This window comes from Galeopterus variegatus, unplaced genomic scaffold, assembly GCF_000696425.1.
Source record: "Galeopterus variegatus unplaced genomic scaffold, G_variegatus-3.0.2 Scaffold344, whole genome shotgun sequence".
NCBI classification, from domain to species: domain Eukaryota; kingdom Metazoa; phylum Chordata; class Mammalia; order Dermoptera; family Cynocephalidae; genus Galeopterus; species Galeopterus variegatus.
The window spans coordinates 441666-460109 of NW_007726455.1; the positions used below are offsets into that span (position 1 = coordinate 441666).

Genomic DNA, 18444 nt, shown 5'->3' on the forward strand with positions numbered 1-18444 from the left:
ACAAAAAAAAAAAAAAAAAAAAATATTTGTTCCACTGGGACCGATCAGTGAAAAATGAGAAAAAGTCAGTTTCTTCCCTAGTAATTGATGCCGTTCTATGAAATCTGTTATTAATATCAGCCAGTTGTCAAGAAAGTGGACTCGTTCAGTAGCTGACTTTGGCTGCTCACTGTGGGCTTTTGTTTCACCAAAAGTAATGAGATCACTTTTCTAATTCCTTTTTAATGTGTTTACACAGCTTAAACAGTATTGCTTGCTCTATACATTATGAAACATTATGTGAAACAGCAAATTTGCTTTCCAAGTCCAACTGAAGAAAACCACACAATAATCTAGAATTAACTTACTGAACTTAAAGGAGAATATACTTGAACTGCCTGATGAATTATGTATTAAGAAGAACGAACAGAGAGAAGAAATACCCAATTCATACCATAAAGTTTTAAAAAAGGTAATGCTACATCTCTATTATCTGAAGTTAAATCAGATATTATATTCTAATTTTGATTTAATTCTGAAATTTCTAACAAAATAAGTCAGGCAGTCCTTACTCCTAGAAATGGAGCGAGAATGACTGACAACACATCCTTCCTTTCTTCCTGCACGTCAATAGGACATAGAAGGTGCTCATCTAGAAATATAAATGAAACCCCCACTCAAAACAGTTATTAATACCAACAACAACTGCTACCCAGAGAAGTCCCCTTGCTGCACCCCTTATGTGGGAAGGATGTGTTTGAGAAGGGGTGAGTAACCCCGCCTAAGGGTCAACCAGCATCTCCTCGCAAACCCCTCCCTCACTCTCCCCAAGCATCAAAGGCTGGTCATTCAAAACAAGGGCCATAGGAAGAGACCAACTGCTACATGATCTTTATTATGGATTGACCCTAACTTCTTGCTAGGAAGGCATGTTAACTAACTCTATAGATTTTTGCCACCAACTTTTGTTACAAATTCAATAACATTAAAGGAAATTTTAGAAAAGGAAAATTATCCATAATCTCCACACCCTAATACAACCCTGTTTGCATTCTGTGTTCCATTCCATTTCTAGCAGTGAGCTCTGCTGTAATCACACCAGATGGGTTCTTTGAGGTGTTTTCTAATCATTAACAGCTTAATTTCCAAAATATACCTGTGAGCTACATCAGTATTTTATTCTACCTAACAGATGAAATCAGTGAAGCCCAGTTGGAGGTTGGATTCACGACTCCAAAAAGAAGCCTGGCAAGCCAGTCTCTCTGCCAGAGAGACGTCTTCTCTGCTCCAACCAGTGGGTCATTTGCACAGCTCTGTTTTCAGCACATACCTTGGCAAGACTTCTCATCTGTTAATAATTTAAATCCTTTTTTGCAGCTGCAGTCAAAACTGCCGACAGTGTTTTTGCAGAAATGATCACAGCCTCCATTGCGGGTCTGGCACTCATCAATATCTGTAACAGGCAAGCATCAGCGAGTCAGAGAGCTATACTTGCCTCTCTTCCCACAAATCCCTGACGTGCTATTGAGTGCGTTCACTAGTCTCTGACATAAAAACAGACCCACAAAAGCATTTAAGAATGTTTGCCGATGTTTTCAGTCTTACACATGGTTTCTTGTCTGGCTTAACCAGTTTTGAAAGACAAGTGCCTCATCCTCTGAGAACTCTGACTTGTGATGCCCTTGACTGGCGCTGTGGAAACAAACTAGGAGAAAGAACGGTGATGTCCTGTTATGTTCTTATCCTTGTAGGGCTGTCTCAAGATGAGATGGCTGGCTCCCTTTAGTATCCTTTCTATTCCAGTTTAGTGATTAAAGCTATAAAGGACTAGAGCATTGTTTTGGCAAATTACACAATGATTGAATAGCCTTGATGTTTTAAAATAATTCCTGATACTGAATCTTATATCTTTTCTCAGTTTCGTCTGGTAACTGGTGATCTACTTTTTATCATGCTAAAGGACTAATTCTTTGTACTGTTGCCCATGAAATACTAGCAAGTCATTGGGGTCTCTTTTCATCAGTAAAAGTTAATGGTACAGTTATTAATTAAGATCTCTGGATAATAATCTTGGCTGTTATTTATATAACAATCTCTAGGCTATTATTTATGATATGTTGATATTATCACTTGAAAATAAATGCTTTCTTGAACTGCCTTTTTCTAATAAGGCCACTACCTGAAATGGATTATTTGATGCTTGTAGAGACTGACCTCCTCAACAGTTGGTGTAATTAAGTTGGTTCTAATTAGGCTGACTCAATTATAACCTTCCACTAGCCCAGGGAAGAAAAGCTTCCATCGATATGAATCAGCAGCAAATCCAGCACCACTCAAGGGGTGTGGAGAGGAGCTGCCTTTATCTCCACACATTAGCAGCATGGACTTCCTCCATAGCAGGGCACCCAGCATCCCTGGAAAGAAGAAGGCTACCTTTACATGTCTTCCCATCCAATTGGAGAGTAAATCCGACAGGACAACTGCAGTGAACACCTGTCGAAGTATCCTTACAGGTGCGATCACAGCCCCCATTGTTGACAGCACACGTCTCTGACAAGGAGGTAAGAAAAGGCAGTTGGCTTCCTAAAGAAGTGCTGATACAGCTGTTAATATTTGACAACATTCATGAAGGCCAAGAAGCGTGGTGGGGTACTCCCAGTTACACCCCCGGTCTCTGCCGCCTGCAGGTGAGACAGAGGGAGAGAAGTGCAGCTCCTCCCACCCATCTAAATGAGTTCTATTTCCTCAGGAAGCTTGTTGGGGTGATCAGGGGTATAATGGTGTCTTCCAATCTGCAGAGCTGTCCCCCACTACATTCCTGCTGATCCACAGCTGGCAACTTGCTAAGTCTGACCACATTTGGCAGGCTAGCTAGATGTGAGTGCAGAATGGGGCAAAGAGGGATGTCCCTTTCTTAACCCTGAACCTTCTCCTTCCAATATGAGCAATGGGCAAAGCAAGAGACGACATTTGGCAGGCTAGCTAGATGTGAGTGCAGAATGGGGCAAAGAGGGAAGTCCCTTTCTTAACCCTGAACCTTCTCCTTCCAATATGAGCAATGGGCAAAGCAAGAGACGAAAAGCACTGCCTACCCTAACCATTCCCTTGTTGCAGACTGATGACTTCTTCCTTGTAATGGTCATTTTACTCAGATTAGAAGTTTAACCTTCCTTGAAAGGAAAAAAAGACCTGTCATAACTACGTGAAAATTCAGCCATGATTATTAAAGCACAAATATGGAGATGAGGAACAATAAGCAAATGGCCTTCTGGTTCTGCACCTCATAAAGTTATTCCAGGCAATAGACAAGTGCTATTCGACATTCCTTCCATTGTTAGCACCCAGGCATCCACAAACATGACTTTACTTCCATAGCCACCTCATTTTAAGGCCTAGGGTGACAAGCTTAGTTCTAATTAAACATGACAGATAGAACATGTATATTTATTTCTATTTCCTCTCAAAACCTCACTAAAGTGAGAGTAAATGTATCTTTAAACATATAAATCCTTATGGACAAAGAAGATGGAAGAAGAGACAGTAGATGAAGGATGTCAAATACTTTGGAGGTGCCATGAAGGGACAGTAACTGGCATAGCAGAAAGCTAAACCGTGGAGGTCTACAGGGGAGGTGTGAAGTGCTAAGCTCATGTAAGCCACAGAATCCCAGAAGGGCCCAGCAATTGGAGGTATCAAGTTACTCCAGAGGCAGAGACAAGGATGCAGGTAAAAATAGGAGAATTGACTGAGAGTCTGTATAAGGAGCAGATAAACCCCAGAGCTCCTCCTTAATTCCACACAGCCACATGACCACTCCTTCCTATGCTGGCTACAGCAGAGAAGTTTATTCTCTGGAGAAGCTGGACCAGAGAGGCACCAGATTCAACGGCATCAGGAATAGCAGAGGAGGAGAGGGAGACATGGTTGGGTGAAAATCTGTACCCTGAAAAGTGACATCTCAAACCCTCGTCCCTTCATTACCATCCCCATTCCCCCAGCTCCCCGAATGCTGGCAGCTAAGCTTCAATCCCCTAGCGGGGAGACTGAAGGATTTCTCTCCAGCTAAATAGACCCGCCCAGTGGAAAGACCTATAGGTACTGGCATTTGAGGATCTCCAAATGAAATGGCTGTGACTGCCTAGTCACCCAAACATGAAGGCTACCAATCAACAGAATAATAGTGAAATATTCGTATTTCACTGTTAAATATGAAAAATCAGTGAAGAATCACCAGACACTTTAGAAAAGCCTCTACTTTGAAATAAATACACCAAATCAAACACAGAAGGAAAAAGAAACCCAAAGGAAACAAAGATAATATAGGAAACAAAAGGGAAATTAAAATCTTATAATTAATTTCCTCAGGGAGAGAAGAAAAGCATTCATGAAATAAGAACAGGTTCCTACAACAAAAAAGTGAAGTACAATTCTTGAAAATTAAAAAAGAATCCTGTAAAAGATTAGAAGAAAAAAATGAAACATCTCCTAAATTGTAGAGCAAAAATATAAAGAAGAGAAAAGAGAAGAAAATTAGAGGATCAGTCCAGGAGTTATAACAGCCAACTAATAGGAGTTTCAGAGAGAAAGAACAGAGAAAATGGTGTGAAGAAATTTACCAAGGAAAAAGATATATGAAAATTTCTCAGAACCAAGGGACTTAAATGTCCGTATTGAAAAGGCTTGCTAGTACTCAGCACAACAGGTGGGAAAAGTCCCACAATAAGTGACATTATTGTGAAATTTCAGATCACCAAGGACAAGGAGAAGATTCCAAAAATTTCCAGAGAGAAGCTTTCACAGGTTTCATTCAAAGAATCAAGAATAAAAATGACTATAGGTTTCTCAACACAGCATGGCATGCTTGAAAACAGTGGAACACTGAAGTCAAAACTCTGATGGAATATTCTTTCCAACTCTGCATTCTATACTGAACCAAACTCTCAATGAAAGGTGAAGGTAGAATATAAAGACATTTTCAGGCATGCAAGTTTTTAAAAATCTCTGTCTTATTCACTGTGTAAACTAACAAAAGACATGACATGGGATCCACAAAACAGAAAAGCAGTGAAGGCTGTAAAGGCCTAGAGGAGAGTTGTGCAACTAGCCAAGGGTCAGGTCCATAAGAGAAGAAGGTGGGAACCTCAGAAGACACTTTTTAAAGAACAAAATTGTATTGACAAGTTACCTGCTGTTATCTGAACACACTGAAAAGGGTTTTAGAGCTCTGTCAGAAATTTGCAAAAGAATTGGTAAGAGGAACTAAGCAAACAAAGAAAATATAATCATAGCATGTTACCTGACTTCAGAGTGAATCATATTTAGATATTTATAGTCACAATAATGTAAGCACATAATATTGATTTAAATTGTGACAATGGCCAATAGACACGTGGAAAAATACTCAACATCACTCAGCATCCGGGAAATGCAAATCAAAACCACACTGAGATACCATCTCAGCCCAGTTAGGATGGCTAATATTCAAAAGACTGTGAATGATAAATGCTGGAGAGGTTGCAGAGAAAAAGGAACTCTCATACATTGTTGGTGGGACTGCAAAATGGTGCAGCTTCTATGGATAATGGTATGGAGGTTCCTCAAACAATTGCAGATAGATCTACCAGATGACCCAGCTATCCCACTGCTGAGAATATACCCAGAGGAATGGAAATCATCAAGTCAAAGGTATACCTGTTCCCCAATGTTCATCGCAGCACTCTTTACAATAGCTAAGAGTTGGAACCAGCCCAAATGTCCATCATCAGATGAGTGGATATGGAAAATGTGGTATATCTACACAATGGAATACTACTCAGCTATAAAAACGAATGAAATACTGCCATTTGCAACAACATGGATGGACCTAGAGAAAATTATATTAAATGAAACAAGTCAGGCACAGAAAGAGAAATATCACATGTTCTCACATATTTGTAGGAGTTAAAAATAAATAAATACACAAACAAACTGCGGGGGAGGGAAGAAGACACAACAATCGCAATTCCTTGAAGTCGATATGACAAGTGAACAGATATGAGGTTGTAGGGAGGGAGGGGGGAGAGAGGGGAGGGAGGGAAGTTTCGGTAATAGACCACAATAATCAACCACATTGTATATTGACAAAATAAAATAAAATAAATAAATAAATAAAAATACATTGTGATAAAACTATATTAAGGGTATGATGCAGGGGAGGTGTGTATTGGGGGTGGGGGGGTGCAGAGAGAGTTAAAACCTAATGTTCCATAGTAGGAAATCAGAAGCTACTATCTAAAACTGACATATCAAGAAATAACTGTATACAATTCATTTTTCAGAAATATAGGGGAAGAGGAGTCAGAAGAAGAAACAACTAGAAAAATTGAAAATTGTTGCCCCTGGCAAATGAGATGAAGAAATGGGAAGTTATAAGACAAGGAAATGATGTATTTCTTTACAAACTTAGTAGTAATTAAGTTTTTATATTATTCATATCACTATTTTAATTTAAGACAATTAAAACTAATAATTTTTAGGGCTGGCTGGTTAGCTTGGTTAGTTAGAGCACGGTGTTGTAGCACCAGGGTCAAGGGTTCAGATCTCTGTACTGGCCACCTGCCAAAAAAGATATTTTTAAAGAGCAGAAAAGAGCTCAGAAATGTTACCTGCTAGGTAACCAGTGGTTGCTCAATATCTTACTTATTAAGTCCAGAAGCTGTCAAAAGATCAGTTTTGTTTAGGTCCAACCAAACTTCCTCCAGAACAATAATGTGTCAAACAAAGGATCTGTCTGACTCCCCCCAACCTCCCCCAGCCACTGCCGCTACGGCTGCTCTGGTCTCCAGCTCAACTGTGAACCGGCTGGCAGACCTTCCACGGCTCACAGCCAAGTGCCACTCTTTCTCCATTCATCTCTTCCACATTAACACTGGCTGAGTCAGAGACTGAAGACTCGGTGGACACAACACAGACAAATCTCCATGCTAAGCTAGAGGCTGCCAGAGCGCCCTTCTCATCCCAGCTGCTCAGAAGGAAGGGATCTGATATTCACTGACCACCCTCCAAATCCCAGGCACTGGACTCTGGGCACTTCTGCATATTATTATCTTAATGGAGCTTCCTGGTAACATAAGAGGTAGATTTTACTACATCCATTAGAGACAAAGGCTCAGGGCAGTTTGCCAAGTCTCACAGTTGGGGCAGTTTTAGGACATTAGCCCAATTATTCTGATGGCTTGGCCAGCACTCTTCCCACAACACCAGGGGTCTGGGTGGTCTTGGATGGTGATGAAGCAACAGCAGAGGGTAAAGAACGGACACACCCTGGATTCACAGGAGCTGGTCTGAAGGCGCATGGCCCCCAAGTTCAGGCCTGATGGAACAACATGTTGGGGAGGGAAAGGGACAGTGGCAGTCGCCAGGGGAGGGGAGGGGAGGTGCCCACCCATGAGTAGACGCCGTTTCACCCGCTTGTCCCCATCCGCTACTGATGTGGCATTGCTCTCTGTCACCTCCAGGGCTGTGTCCTCTTGCTCTACAACAGAAACAAGAGAGCACAGTTCTCAGATTGAATGAGTCAAATTATTCACCCCCTGCACAACCATTTCTGCTGAAATCCCAGACATGAGAGCAATGTAAGAGATGTGACTCTGTTCACTCAATAAAAATGTGTTGTCATGAGGCTCTGCAGAAAACACAGCATGTCAAATGGCCACAACTCAGTAAACATTAAATATGGAAAAGATTCTCGAAGTATATTGCAATGACCAAAGAGACACTAGGGAATGCAAGCTTTGGATTCACTCCAGTACCCCTAGTCCAGGACAAAAAGAGCCCTGGGCATGGAAACCTCTAAAAGCAGCTAGCAAAGGACATGCCGTGAAGGGCAGGCATCCCACCAGAAATATGTAATCCTGGCTCCTGCTAACCCGAAAGGTTGCTGTGTCATTACAACCAGCTAGCTCTAACTTTGGGTCGCCCAGGCCCCATGGGACATGTTGCCACAGTCTCTAGTATATCAGCTTCAGGAGCAGCCTAGTCCAGGAGAGGAGGAAGGACTTTCCAAGGTCACACGGGGCAAGAGGAACCTCCACTCCAGGTCTAGACCAGGCCCACTGCAACATGTGAAGCAGCATGGGGCTTGTTTGGGGGCAAATGAACCACAAACACCCTGCATTTAGTGCTAAACACCACCAAGGGGTTAGGGTTAGGATTGGGACGGGGCAGGCTGGGGCAGATCCTTACCCAGTGTATGGTCACCACTCACCAAGGCAGCTCCGCCCATCTGTGTGCATCTTGTACTGTGGATGGCAGCTACACTCTGGGCCTTCCGCAGTATCTTCACAGGAGTGCTGACACCCACCGTTTCCATGGTTACAGGTCACTGAGAGAAATGAATCAACACATAAAGCACTGAGATTTCCACAACCAGGGCTGTGTTTGCTCCAAAGTAACTCTGAGTTTCATTCTGCAAGTATTTGAGCACCTAGTACATGCCAAGCACTGTGCATAAAAGAGACAACTCTGCTTCAAACCCCGTCCATGTAAGCAGATAGAGAACAAATTGTAGAAATGCTGAAACAGGTCTGAACAAAGTCATGCAGGAGAGTGAGGGGAGACTTTGACTACCTCAGAGGAATTAAATCAAGAGATTCTAGACTATTTCTTTGTTCCATCTAGAGAAATTTGTCTATTAATATGACTGTATTGGGGCTTTGGGAAAGTTTGGAATAAACGGACAATATTTAATTTGTACATATATTTTAGGATTTCTCTCATCAGATTCCATCTGGATTAGTTAGAAGGGAGGGTAATCAGAGGCAATGGTGACTCTGCACACAATTAATGAGACATTAACCAGTAATTATGAAGACTGTATATGAATGCATTTGATGACAGGCCAAAATTTTTTTAAAAGCCACCTACGAAACTATCTACTTGTCAAACTGTTAACAGTGGTTACCTCTGGCAAAGGAAATAGGTGGGGGAAATTATGAAGACTGTATATGAATGCATTTGATGACAGGCCAAAATTTTTTTAAAAGCCACCTACAAAACTATCTACTTGTCAAACTGTTAACAGTGGTTACCTCTGGCAAAGGAAATAGGTGGGGGAAGACTATGTGTTTTTCTTTATACACTTCAGAGTGTTTGAATTCTTACAGAGTCCTCTGTAATTTTTCTGATTTAAAAGAACTAATTAAATACTTGTGATGTTCTGTGATTATCCCTTTATAAAAATTGGGTATGCATATGAACAACTAAATAGGAATATGAAAAAATCAAAATAGCTGGTTATGTGGTGGGATTCTGGATCTTCTATTTTATTTTTTAGTTCCTCCAATGTTATAACAATATTCTTTCGGGCCGGCCCGGTGGCGCACTGGAGATTGCGCCGCTTGGGAGCGCAGTGGCGCTCCCGCCGAGGGTTCAGATCCCATGTGGAGACCGGTTCCCACTCACTGGCTGAGCGCGGTGTGGGCGCAGCACCAAGGGTTGCGATCCCGTTACCAGTCAGTAAAAAAGACAAAAAGGAAAAAATATATATATATATTCTTTGAGCATGACATCTTAAAAATATTTTACAATTTAAAAAATAAATTTACAGGTGCTCTGCCTCCAGCAATTAGCCCCAGAAAAACCATGAAATGCTGGAAGTCTAGCTCCACAGGTGAGTCTTGGAGGGCCTGGACCCTCCTTTTGAAGCTCTGGAGGCAGGATTCGTGGTCTCCACTGTGCTTGGCCCGCTGGACACCCTCAGGGACAACCTCGCTATGAGGGGCCCTGAGAGCCCATCAGATCCTGTTGTATGAGCAGGATGGTGGCACCGGCCCTGGTTTGGCAGGCTTTGAGGCTGCTCTCTGCTTCGTGATGGAGACAATGGAGAGAGATCTCTCATTGGCAAAACTGTCTCCTCATCTCTTAACCACTAAGGTCTACTCACTATAAAGGCCCATGCCTAGCAAACTGCAGGGGTCTTCTGTCCATGGCTTTGGGAAGATTTCCTGAAAGGTAACCCTCATTGTTTTCTCTGGCATAAGTAATGGTTTAGGAACGCCATTTGTTGCTGCCTGTTTCCTATTACCCATTGGACTTTTGTTACTGTATCATGGTGCGGCAGCTATGTGCAGATTGCATACACCATTCATTCATCCATTCATCAAACAAACGTGCATTGAGCACATCTTGTGGGAGGCACCAGGCAGAAATGAATCAAGGTCCCTGGCTTGGAGTGGCTCATGGTTAGAGAGACAGATAGATAAATACACAATCCAACCCAGAGTGCCATGTGCTATAACTGAGGAATAAATAAAGTGCTGTAGGAGCCAAAACACAAAATGGGTGCCCTGTCTGAGGCCCCCAGGGAGGCTCTGAGGTAGCCCCGCACAGTGACTAAGAGCACAGCTTTAGGGTTAGGCAGACTCGCGTTTGAATACTAATTTGCCACTAACTCCCTGTGTGACCTTGTTGCTTTACCTTCTCCACAACTTTCTCAACTGAAAATGGGGATAATAATACTTAGCTCATAGGGTGGTGCTTGTAAGAATTAAAAGGGATATGGCATATCTTAAGACAAGCCTTTGCACATAATAAATGCTCCAAAAAAGGTAGCTATTCTCCTTACCCTTATTAGAAGTTAGGCAGGATATTGAAGGTTGAGTGAGAGCTCACCAAGCCAGGAAGGGAGGAGGGCTTGGAAAAGGCTTGGAGGCATCAAAGAGCAGGATGGTGGCACCGGCCCTGGTTTGGCAGGCTTTGAGGCTGCTCTCTGCTTCGTGATGGAGACAATGGAGAGAGATCTCTCATTGGCAAAACTGTCTCCTCATCTCTTAACCACTAAGGTCTACTGGATGGCTCTCTGCGCTGGCTGGTAATTTCTGAAGATGTTATCTGCTCCTCAGTACTAAGTCCTGTCCTTCTGAGAAGGCCCAGCAAGTACTGTGTTTGTCTTTGGGTCAGCAGAGCATTTAAAATAACCAGCGCCAGGAACACTCAGGGGTAAATATAATGGTGCCCAAGAAAAAGTTGCAGTAACCTCTAGAAAGTACACTCCACAAACAAGTCAGATGCTGCTTCTTTTTCACTCTATTTATAAGTCTGTTAAGACATTCGCAAAATGACCTTTACTACCTCAGAGCAATTCATTTACACAAGAAATATTTCTTAAGAACAACTTTGTGGCAGATACCATTGGGATACAGAGCGAGGTTGCCCTTGATGTCATATCATATCAAGCTAGACCTGAAGTTACCAGGAGGTAATGGTGGCCTAAATGATTCTGGAAATGCTGATGGCTTTTCAAGAGATGACCCTGAGGCCTTTCATAGTACCCTGACTCAAAATAAGGCAACTGCTAGGGAAAGCGGATAGATCTGGAACATGCTGGGAGGCCCAGCCACAGCCCTAGCTCTCCCAAAAGCTGGCCTGGCAGTCGTATCTAGGGCTGTGAGTTCACCGGAAGGGAAACAGCTCAGAAACACTGGAAATACCCCATTCTGGTGCACCCCAGGCTCAGGGTTCCACTGAAGAATATGTCTGGGAATCAAATAAAAATATGCCTTGTGAACAGAGCAAGAGACAATATATAAAATGGGAAGCAGGCTCTGCTGAGAGTATAACCCCATCTTTACTATCCTGACACCCGCTCCAGTACTCTGACAAGGCAGCAGAACACCATCCAAATATTCTTAGAGCAGACAAAACAAAAGAGGAATGCTCATTTTGAGAGCCTGAGCACCCATGAATAGGAACAAAGGCAGGCTGGGGGCGATGTGTTTCTCTCCAGCCTACCCCCATTACATGGGTGAAAACACACAGTCTCTTTATCAGAGCTTTGGGGTCTCTAAGGATAAAAACCAAATCAGTAGCTTGAGCTTTCCCTCGGAATCAGCTATCATGATCCCCTATTTTTATGAACACTCAGTAAATAACTATTAAAAACAACAACAGTAGCACTAGAAAATGCTAGCTTGCAGCGTTACCTTCTTTTAACCATTTATAGGGTTTCAACTGTGGGTTTTAAAGTTTACTTTAATACAGTTTCCAAGGGTATGCACATCAGGGAGAAAATCCTAGAGGAGAATTATTTACAGGTTGTTCTATTTGAAGAATTAAAACCCTAGAATGGAAAGATTCTTCATTACAAATCGCTATAATCTGTTGGCTCCCACTGCCATGAATTTGCCAAGCAATCAGGTTGAAATGCAACAGCAAATCACAGAGAGCACTTCCAGACCACAACTCAAATTCTTGGATGTTGGTTTTAGTTCCAGACAAATATGTTCATTTTAAATACTCTTCAGGGGATCCAAGAATGTCTGAATTGTAGAAAATTTAGAAAACACAGTTCGCAGAAAAGAACTGCGTTTGTATTTACTTCTGTTATAAAGAGCCTGTGTCTTTAATCAGCCTGGGGGGCTACAGGAGGAAAGAGAGGGTCTGAGGATAAAGATGATTGTAATCCCACAAGCTGCTCTGTGAGTAGGTGGGATCTATACTGGGAGTGTTCAAGCAATGGCTTTACCACAAGGCCCCACCTCCCTCCCCAGCCACCTGAAAGGAAAGCCAGAGCAACTTTCCAGAAGCAGCTTGGAGCAACCAAAAGGGGAAATGGAAACACCCTTAAATTCGGATCACTCTGTGCTGCTGGCATCTTAATTCATTCCCACCTCAAATTGTGCCTGTGTCAGACAAGACTGCAGTGCACACCGAAGGGTCCAGAGACCCCAGCAGGAGCATGAAACCCAGCTGCTACTCTACCAAGGGCCACACCTGATTAGAGCCAGTGTGTGTGACTCTCCCACCCCAAACACTGAGAATGAGCAGACATGGGGAGATAATAGCCATCATGCCTATTGGCCCCTGGTGGTTTCTCTGATAATTCTTCACCCAAACAGGAATTCTAATTAGGTATAAGGTACGAGCCATCATGCTTGGAATATGAGACAAAAATCACCTTTCATGAAGAAAACCTTGAAAACTCACTAAAACCATGATTAAAATAATAAATGTACAGATTTGTGATTAAAAAGTAGAACTTAAAATGACCTCATTCTTAAGTTATGGGAATGAATAAGCAGAACATGCCAAAAGGAGTTAATAGTCTAATATTTAGGGCACTTTCCCTAAACACAGGCAGATGCAACCTCAAGAGGAGTATAGCCACTAAAATGTGGCTCTCTGGCTTGAGAAAGAGCAGAGAAGAATTAAAGGATGACATTTAGTTAAAAATAACTGATTGGCTACATGTACTTAATGCCTCTCCCTCCCAAGAACCCACAAAAATAACAGAGGAATAAAAAAAGGTATAAACTCAAAGCAAAGAGAAATGAAGAGAGGCCATCAGAAAAAGAGTTTTCTGCAAATTTATGGAGGAATGGTAAATGGTAACGTGAGTGAAGGAAACCGCAGCATAGAAAGCCCAAGTCCAGGGAGGGAGTCTTTCAGAACCCAGAGACTTGGAGTTCAAAAAAATTTATGGAGGAATGGTAAATGGTAACGTGAGTGAAGGAAACCGCGGCATAGAAAGCCCAAGTCCAGGGAGGGAGTCTTTCAGAACCCAGAGACTTGGAGTTCAAAAATGCAAAACAGGGAAGGACCAGATCTAGGTCGGGACTGAAAACAGGGCAATTTATTGAAGTCTCCATAGGAAGGATCCAGCCCCCTCCCTATCCACCCAGAGCAAGGAGCAGGCTCACACTGGTGCTGTGGTTTTCTGCACCTTTTTGAAGAACCTGGCAGATCATCCATTATATTTCTCCTGAGACATCTAATCATGTTTGAAATGTACTCTATTTAAAGATAAGAATCACAGAATGTGAGAGTTTGAAAGGACCACAGAGCTCACCCAGTCCAACTCACTTAATTTGCCAGGTGAGGAAATTGAAGTTAAAATAACTTGCCCACGGTTAGCCAGCAGCGCAGTCTATTTGCGTCCTCAAGCCTCTTATACCCCATGCTTCCCCTCTAAAGTCATTGTGTGTGCATGGGGGTGGGGGATTCTCAGATGTGATTCTGTCCCCCTCCCCGCCCCCCACAGGGCAGAGGTACCTTCTGAGCGGTGGATGCACGTGTGCTGATTGTCACTCAGGAAGAAGCCCTCCTTGCAGAGGCACTCGTAGCTCCCCATGACGTTGACACAGGTGTGCTGGCAGCCACCATTGTTCTCCAAGCACTCGTCCACATCTGGAGGGACAGAGGGATTAGCCTTTGCTTTTGCGACTATTTCAAATGCCATCCAGCCCAGCAGCTCAGGGACTCCCGCCAAGCAAAGGTGAGGTCCCTCTACCAGCCCCTGCAGTGCAGAAGCTCTCAGAATCGAAGTCAGTGGGGCCCTCAGATGATTAATACAGCCCTCATGGGTCTGAGGCTCACTTAGCCAGGCCCACCCCACAGGCACAAGATAATCAGTTCAGTAAATATTTAGTGAACATCTTCTCTTTCCAAAGCATGGTGCTAAAGGAGACAGTAAAATACAGATGAGTAAGATAAAATTCCTTCCCTCTAGGAGCACACCCTTCAGTAAAGCCAAAGAGACAAACATAAAAATGATTCTGGGATAATGAAAAAGATGATACAAAGGACAGAGAGGTCTCATGTGGTTGTAGGGTATCAGGATAGGTTTTACGGAAAAGCTGATGAAAGATGGACACTTAGGATTTCTTCAATTATACATCAGGAGAGAAGGGACTGTAGGCAGAAGAAAGGGCCTGCGCAACAGCTCCACGGCTAGGAAGCATGGACTGAGTATATTCAGATGCCCGTGAGTCATCCCATTTGGCTGGAACACAGGGTACATGGGGGAAGTTACAGGAGACATGTCTGGGAAGATAGATTGGGGTCACAATGAGAGAGCTTAAATACCAGGCAAAGAAGCTCCTACTTAATTTGGGAGGCAGTTGGGAATAACTAGAGCAGGGAGACATAGTAAGGCCCACACTTTGGGAAATATAAGGTGGCAGCTGAACATAGGACATGGGGAAGGAAAGAATAGCAAGCCTGGGAGTCCAGCTTCACACATGCACCTGACACAGCCTCAGCTAGTACTGAGGGGAGGGGGGGACAGGAGGCAGAGCTGGTGCTGGTGATGGGAATGCCAGGAAGCAAGGCAAAGAAGGCTGGGGGTGGACAAGGTGCCTCTAGGGCCAGGAGGTGACAGAAAGGTGACACCAAGCCTTTCTGGAAAAGAAATATGGGGAAGACGAGCACTGGGTACAGAAATGGGGATGAAGAAATGGTCCCCCCTCCCCAAGGCAGGGCAGTGGTATGTGTGAAATGCTGAAATTCAGGGCTAGGTCCAGCAGGCAGTGGGAAACCTGCGTAGGTAGGCTGGAAGAGAATCTGGTGTTGCCAGTACAGCTTTGAAAGCCATTTACTTGCAGTTGCCTGGTAAAGTGGTGGATATCAGTGAGAGCAAAGGCAGGCATGTGGGAAGGCAGGGAAAGGGAGCAGAAAGGAAACAGGTAGAGGTTGAATTCTGGACAATACCAGGTGCAGGGAGGAGGCAGAGGAGACAGCCATAGTCCCAGGAGCCCTGAGAAGGAGCCTTCAGAAAGGCAGGGAGGGAGGAAGCTTTCTGCCACAGCCCGAGAACAGCCTTAGGGGACTTTCTTCCCACTGTGTCCTCAATAGCCTGTGCACAGCTGTATTAATATGCTTACCGAGCTGGCCTTCAATCCAGGCCTAACCTCCACCATGACCATAACAGCCACCAGCACCAATCCCAGCCTATCAGAGCTGTGCCTATGTCTTCCTGGGCAACGACGGAGGGTTACCTTACCAAAGCAAAGGTCACTTCCAACACGAATGTCTGGGAGACAGGGTTGGAGAATGATGCAATTATCTCTCATCTTTCCAAAGTATTTTTTTTATTTCTCCTATATGGTTCTTTCTACATTGCTAGTATACGGTTTCCTTCATCAATGAATTTGATTATTAACTTAATCATTTATTGTTTTTGCTTACTCCTTTGTGGAAATTGAACAAAAGTGATACACTTGGTTGATTAACTTCCACTAGAGAAGTAACTGTCAATAACAACAGCTAACCCTATACAGTACTTATCATATGCACTGGTTTAAAGCCTATAACTAATTCTCACAGAAATTCCATGAGGTACATACTGTTATGATTCAAGGTTAGAAGACTTTATCAGGTTATAATCAGTGGCTGAGCCAGGAGATCAACCCAGAAGTGCAGCTCCACAGTCCACGTTCAGGATGAGCCCTAACATTGTATTTTTGTAATTTACATGATTTCCCTCAACTTTCTTTCAGAAGAAAACTATTTTATTCATTGCTCTATATGCTTCTATTTAACTTAATGAATATTGAAAAAATCCATTTCAAAACATTATTTATCTTATAAAAATAAAAAGAGTGTGCATAAAAAGAATTTATGCTGCTTTGTCCTCTTTCATTGTAATGACTAGTCATGATTAAAATCTGCTGTTCTTTGTTAAGGGACCCGTTGATGGTGCTTATACATTCTTTTTAGCTAATTTAAGAATGCATGTGCTTAAAGTGATGTCACTCTCCATATAAAGAGAATTTTTCAGGTGATACGAATTGATGGATTATTTTTCCCCAGTTATGTATTTTAAAACAAATTAAAGTTTTCTTTTAACAGAAAAAAAAGAAAAAAAAGACACTTACCAAATAGCATTCTCAAAATCCTTTACTTATCTATCTCCACTAGAATGCAAACTCCTTGAGGACAGAGATTTTTGTTTTAATTAACACAGCATGTATTTTAAAACAAATTAAAGTTTTCTTTTAACAGAAAAAAAAGAAAAAAAAGACACTTACCAAATAGCATTCTCAAAATCCTTTACTCATCTATCTCCACTAGAATGCAAACTCCTTGAGGACAGAGATTTTTGTTTTAATTAACACAGCCCTGGAACACAGCAGGTGCTCATTAACTGTTCAATGATAAACAAACAAGCAAGAGAGCACAGCACACCAGAGCCTAAGAAGAGAAACTTCCAGAAAAGACTCAGACACAACAAAGGCTCAAGGAGAGAGCTGATAGAGAAGCAATTTATTTTCTCCAGCCTAATTTCTCATGTGCCTGTCACTTGCTCCTGGGCATATGTGTAAATGTGAAAATTCACATTTAAATATCTGTTATCTGTTTTCAAGCTTCTGATCTCATAGTCATCTGTCCTCCCACACTACCAAGCAGATGCTTAACTAAACTGATGGGATTCAAGCCATCCCCTAAAGCCTAACAAACTTGCCCTTGTCTATGCCAAAGGGTGAGGGAAGCACATTCCAGAGGATGAGCCACGCTGGAACACACCTGGCCTAGGTGTCCCATGGCAAGACTCAAGGTGAGTAGGAGAGGGTTTGTTTCCCTGAGCAGCAAATCCTGGATTGGATGTGAGCAAAGGCGTGTTGCCCTCTGAGTTGCCCCACATTTAACCCACTATTTCTTTTCTACAAAGCAATCAGAAATGTGTTGTTAAGCTGGGCGATACACTCTGTATAAATACAAAAGGGTATGTGTTCACATACATAACTAGGCTGGGGAGTTTTCCAGACTAAATAACAGTGATTCTCAATCCTGATGCCTGGAGGCCACCTCCAGAGATATTGATATAACTAGTCTTGCATGAGCCCTAGCCAATGGTGTTTTTTAAACTTCTCAGGTGTGGCCAGGGTTGAGAAACACTGCTACAAAGCTGAATAACTATGACAAGACACTCCAACAATACAAACTAAATTCAGATGGGGTGAGCTGCACGGAAGAGCTATGTTCCGTTTTTCAGGCTTCCGGGCATTCAGGATGTTGGAACACTCTTGGTTTAGTGCCACAACTAAGTGCTGCTTAAACTCTGATGTTCTGGCTAATATATTTGAGGCTGGGTGGCTAGGGACCCGAGGAGAGGTAAGGGGTCATCTCAGAGAATACAGGAAACTTCCACTTCTGAAAAGTTTGGGCTCAGCTTCTCTCTTACCACAGAGTGCTTCAGCCGCTTCAAGTCTGAATGGCAGAGAAGTCTCCACATGTACTGGTCCTGTTCTTGTAAATGCACTTTTTTTTTTTCCTCTTGTGACTTCCTTTTAAAGAATCCTTAGCCCCTTCAGACATATTCAGAGGATGCTCAGGGTCTCTGTGCAAGGCAGATCCTTGCTACCGAAGTCCACAAAGGGACCCCAAGGAGGAGATATGGAGATACTCTGCTGAAATATCTGTGTCACAGCTAAGGCAAGGAAAGACTCTGGACCTTGGGACTTCTGAGCAGGTCTGTACTCAGAACTACCTCACCCACTCCTGGCTCAAGTCCTTAACCCTTGGATGGTTAGGCTTGTTGTTCTTAGGAAGCTTACACTTTCCCCCCAGGCTGTAGATTAAAGCACATCAGTAATGACTGGGCTTGCCATCAGATATGAATCCTCAAAATGCCATTGTTGGGGCCGGCCCGGTGGCGCACTGGATAGTGCGCCGCTTGGGAAGCGCGGCGGCGCTCCCGCCCGAGGGCGG

General features: G+C 43.0%; 1 protein-coding gene across 1 annotated transcript in view; it reads right to left on the reverse strand.

Annotated features, from left to right (window-relative positions):
* SCUBE2 (signal peptide, CUB domain, EGF-like 2) overlaps positions 1-18444 on the reverse strand; it is a 66795-nt gene that overhangs the window by 32728 nt on the left and 15623 nt on the right. The window contains exons 5-9 of the mRNA XM_008567793.1: positions 14008-14142; positions 8225-8341; positions 7403-7492; positions 2413-2529; positions 1310-1432 (exon numbers count right to left, since the gene is read on the reverse strand). Of these exons, the coding sequence (XP_008566015.1) occupies positions 1310-1432; positions 2413-2529; positions 7403-7492; positions 8225-8341; positions 14008-14142 (582 nt within the window). The remainder of the gene's footprint in view (positions 1-1309; positions 1433-2412; positions 2530-7402; positions 7493-8224; positions 8342-14007; positions 14143-18444) is intronic.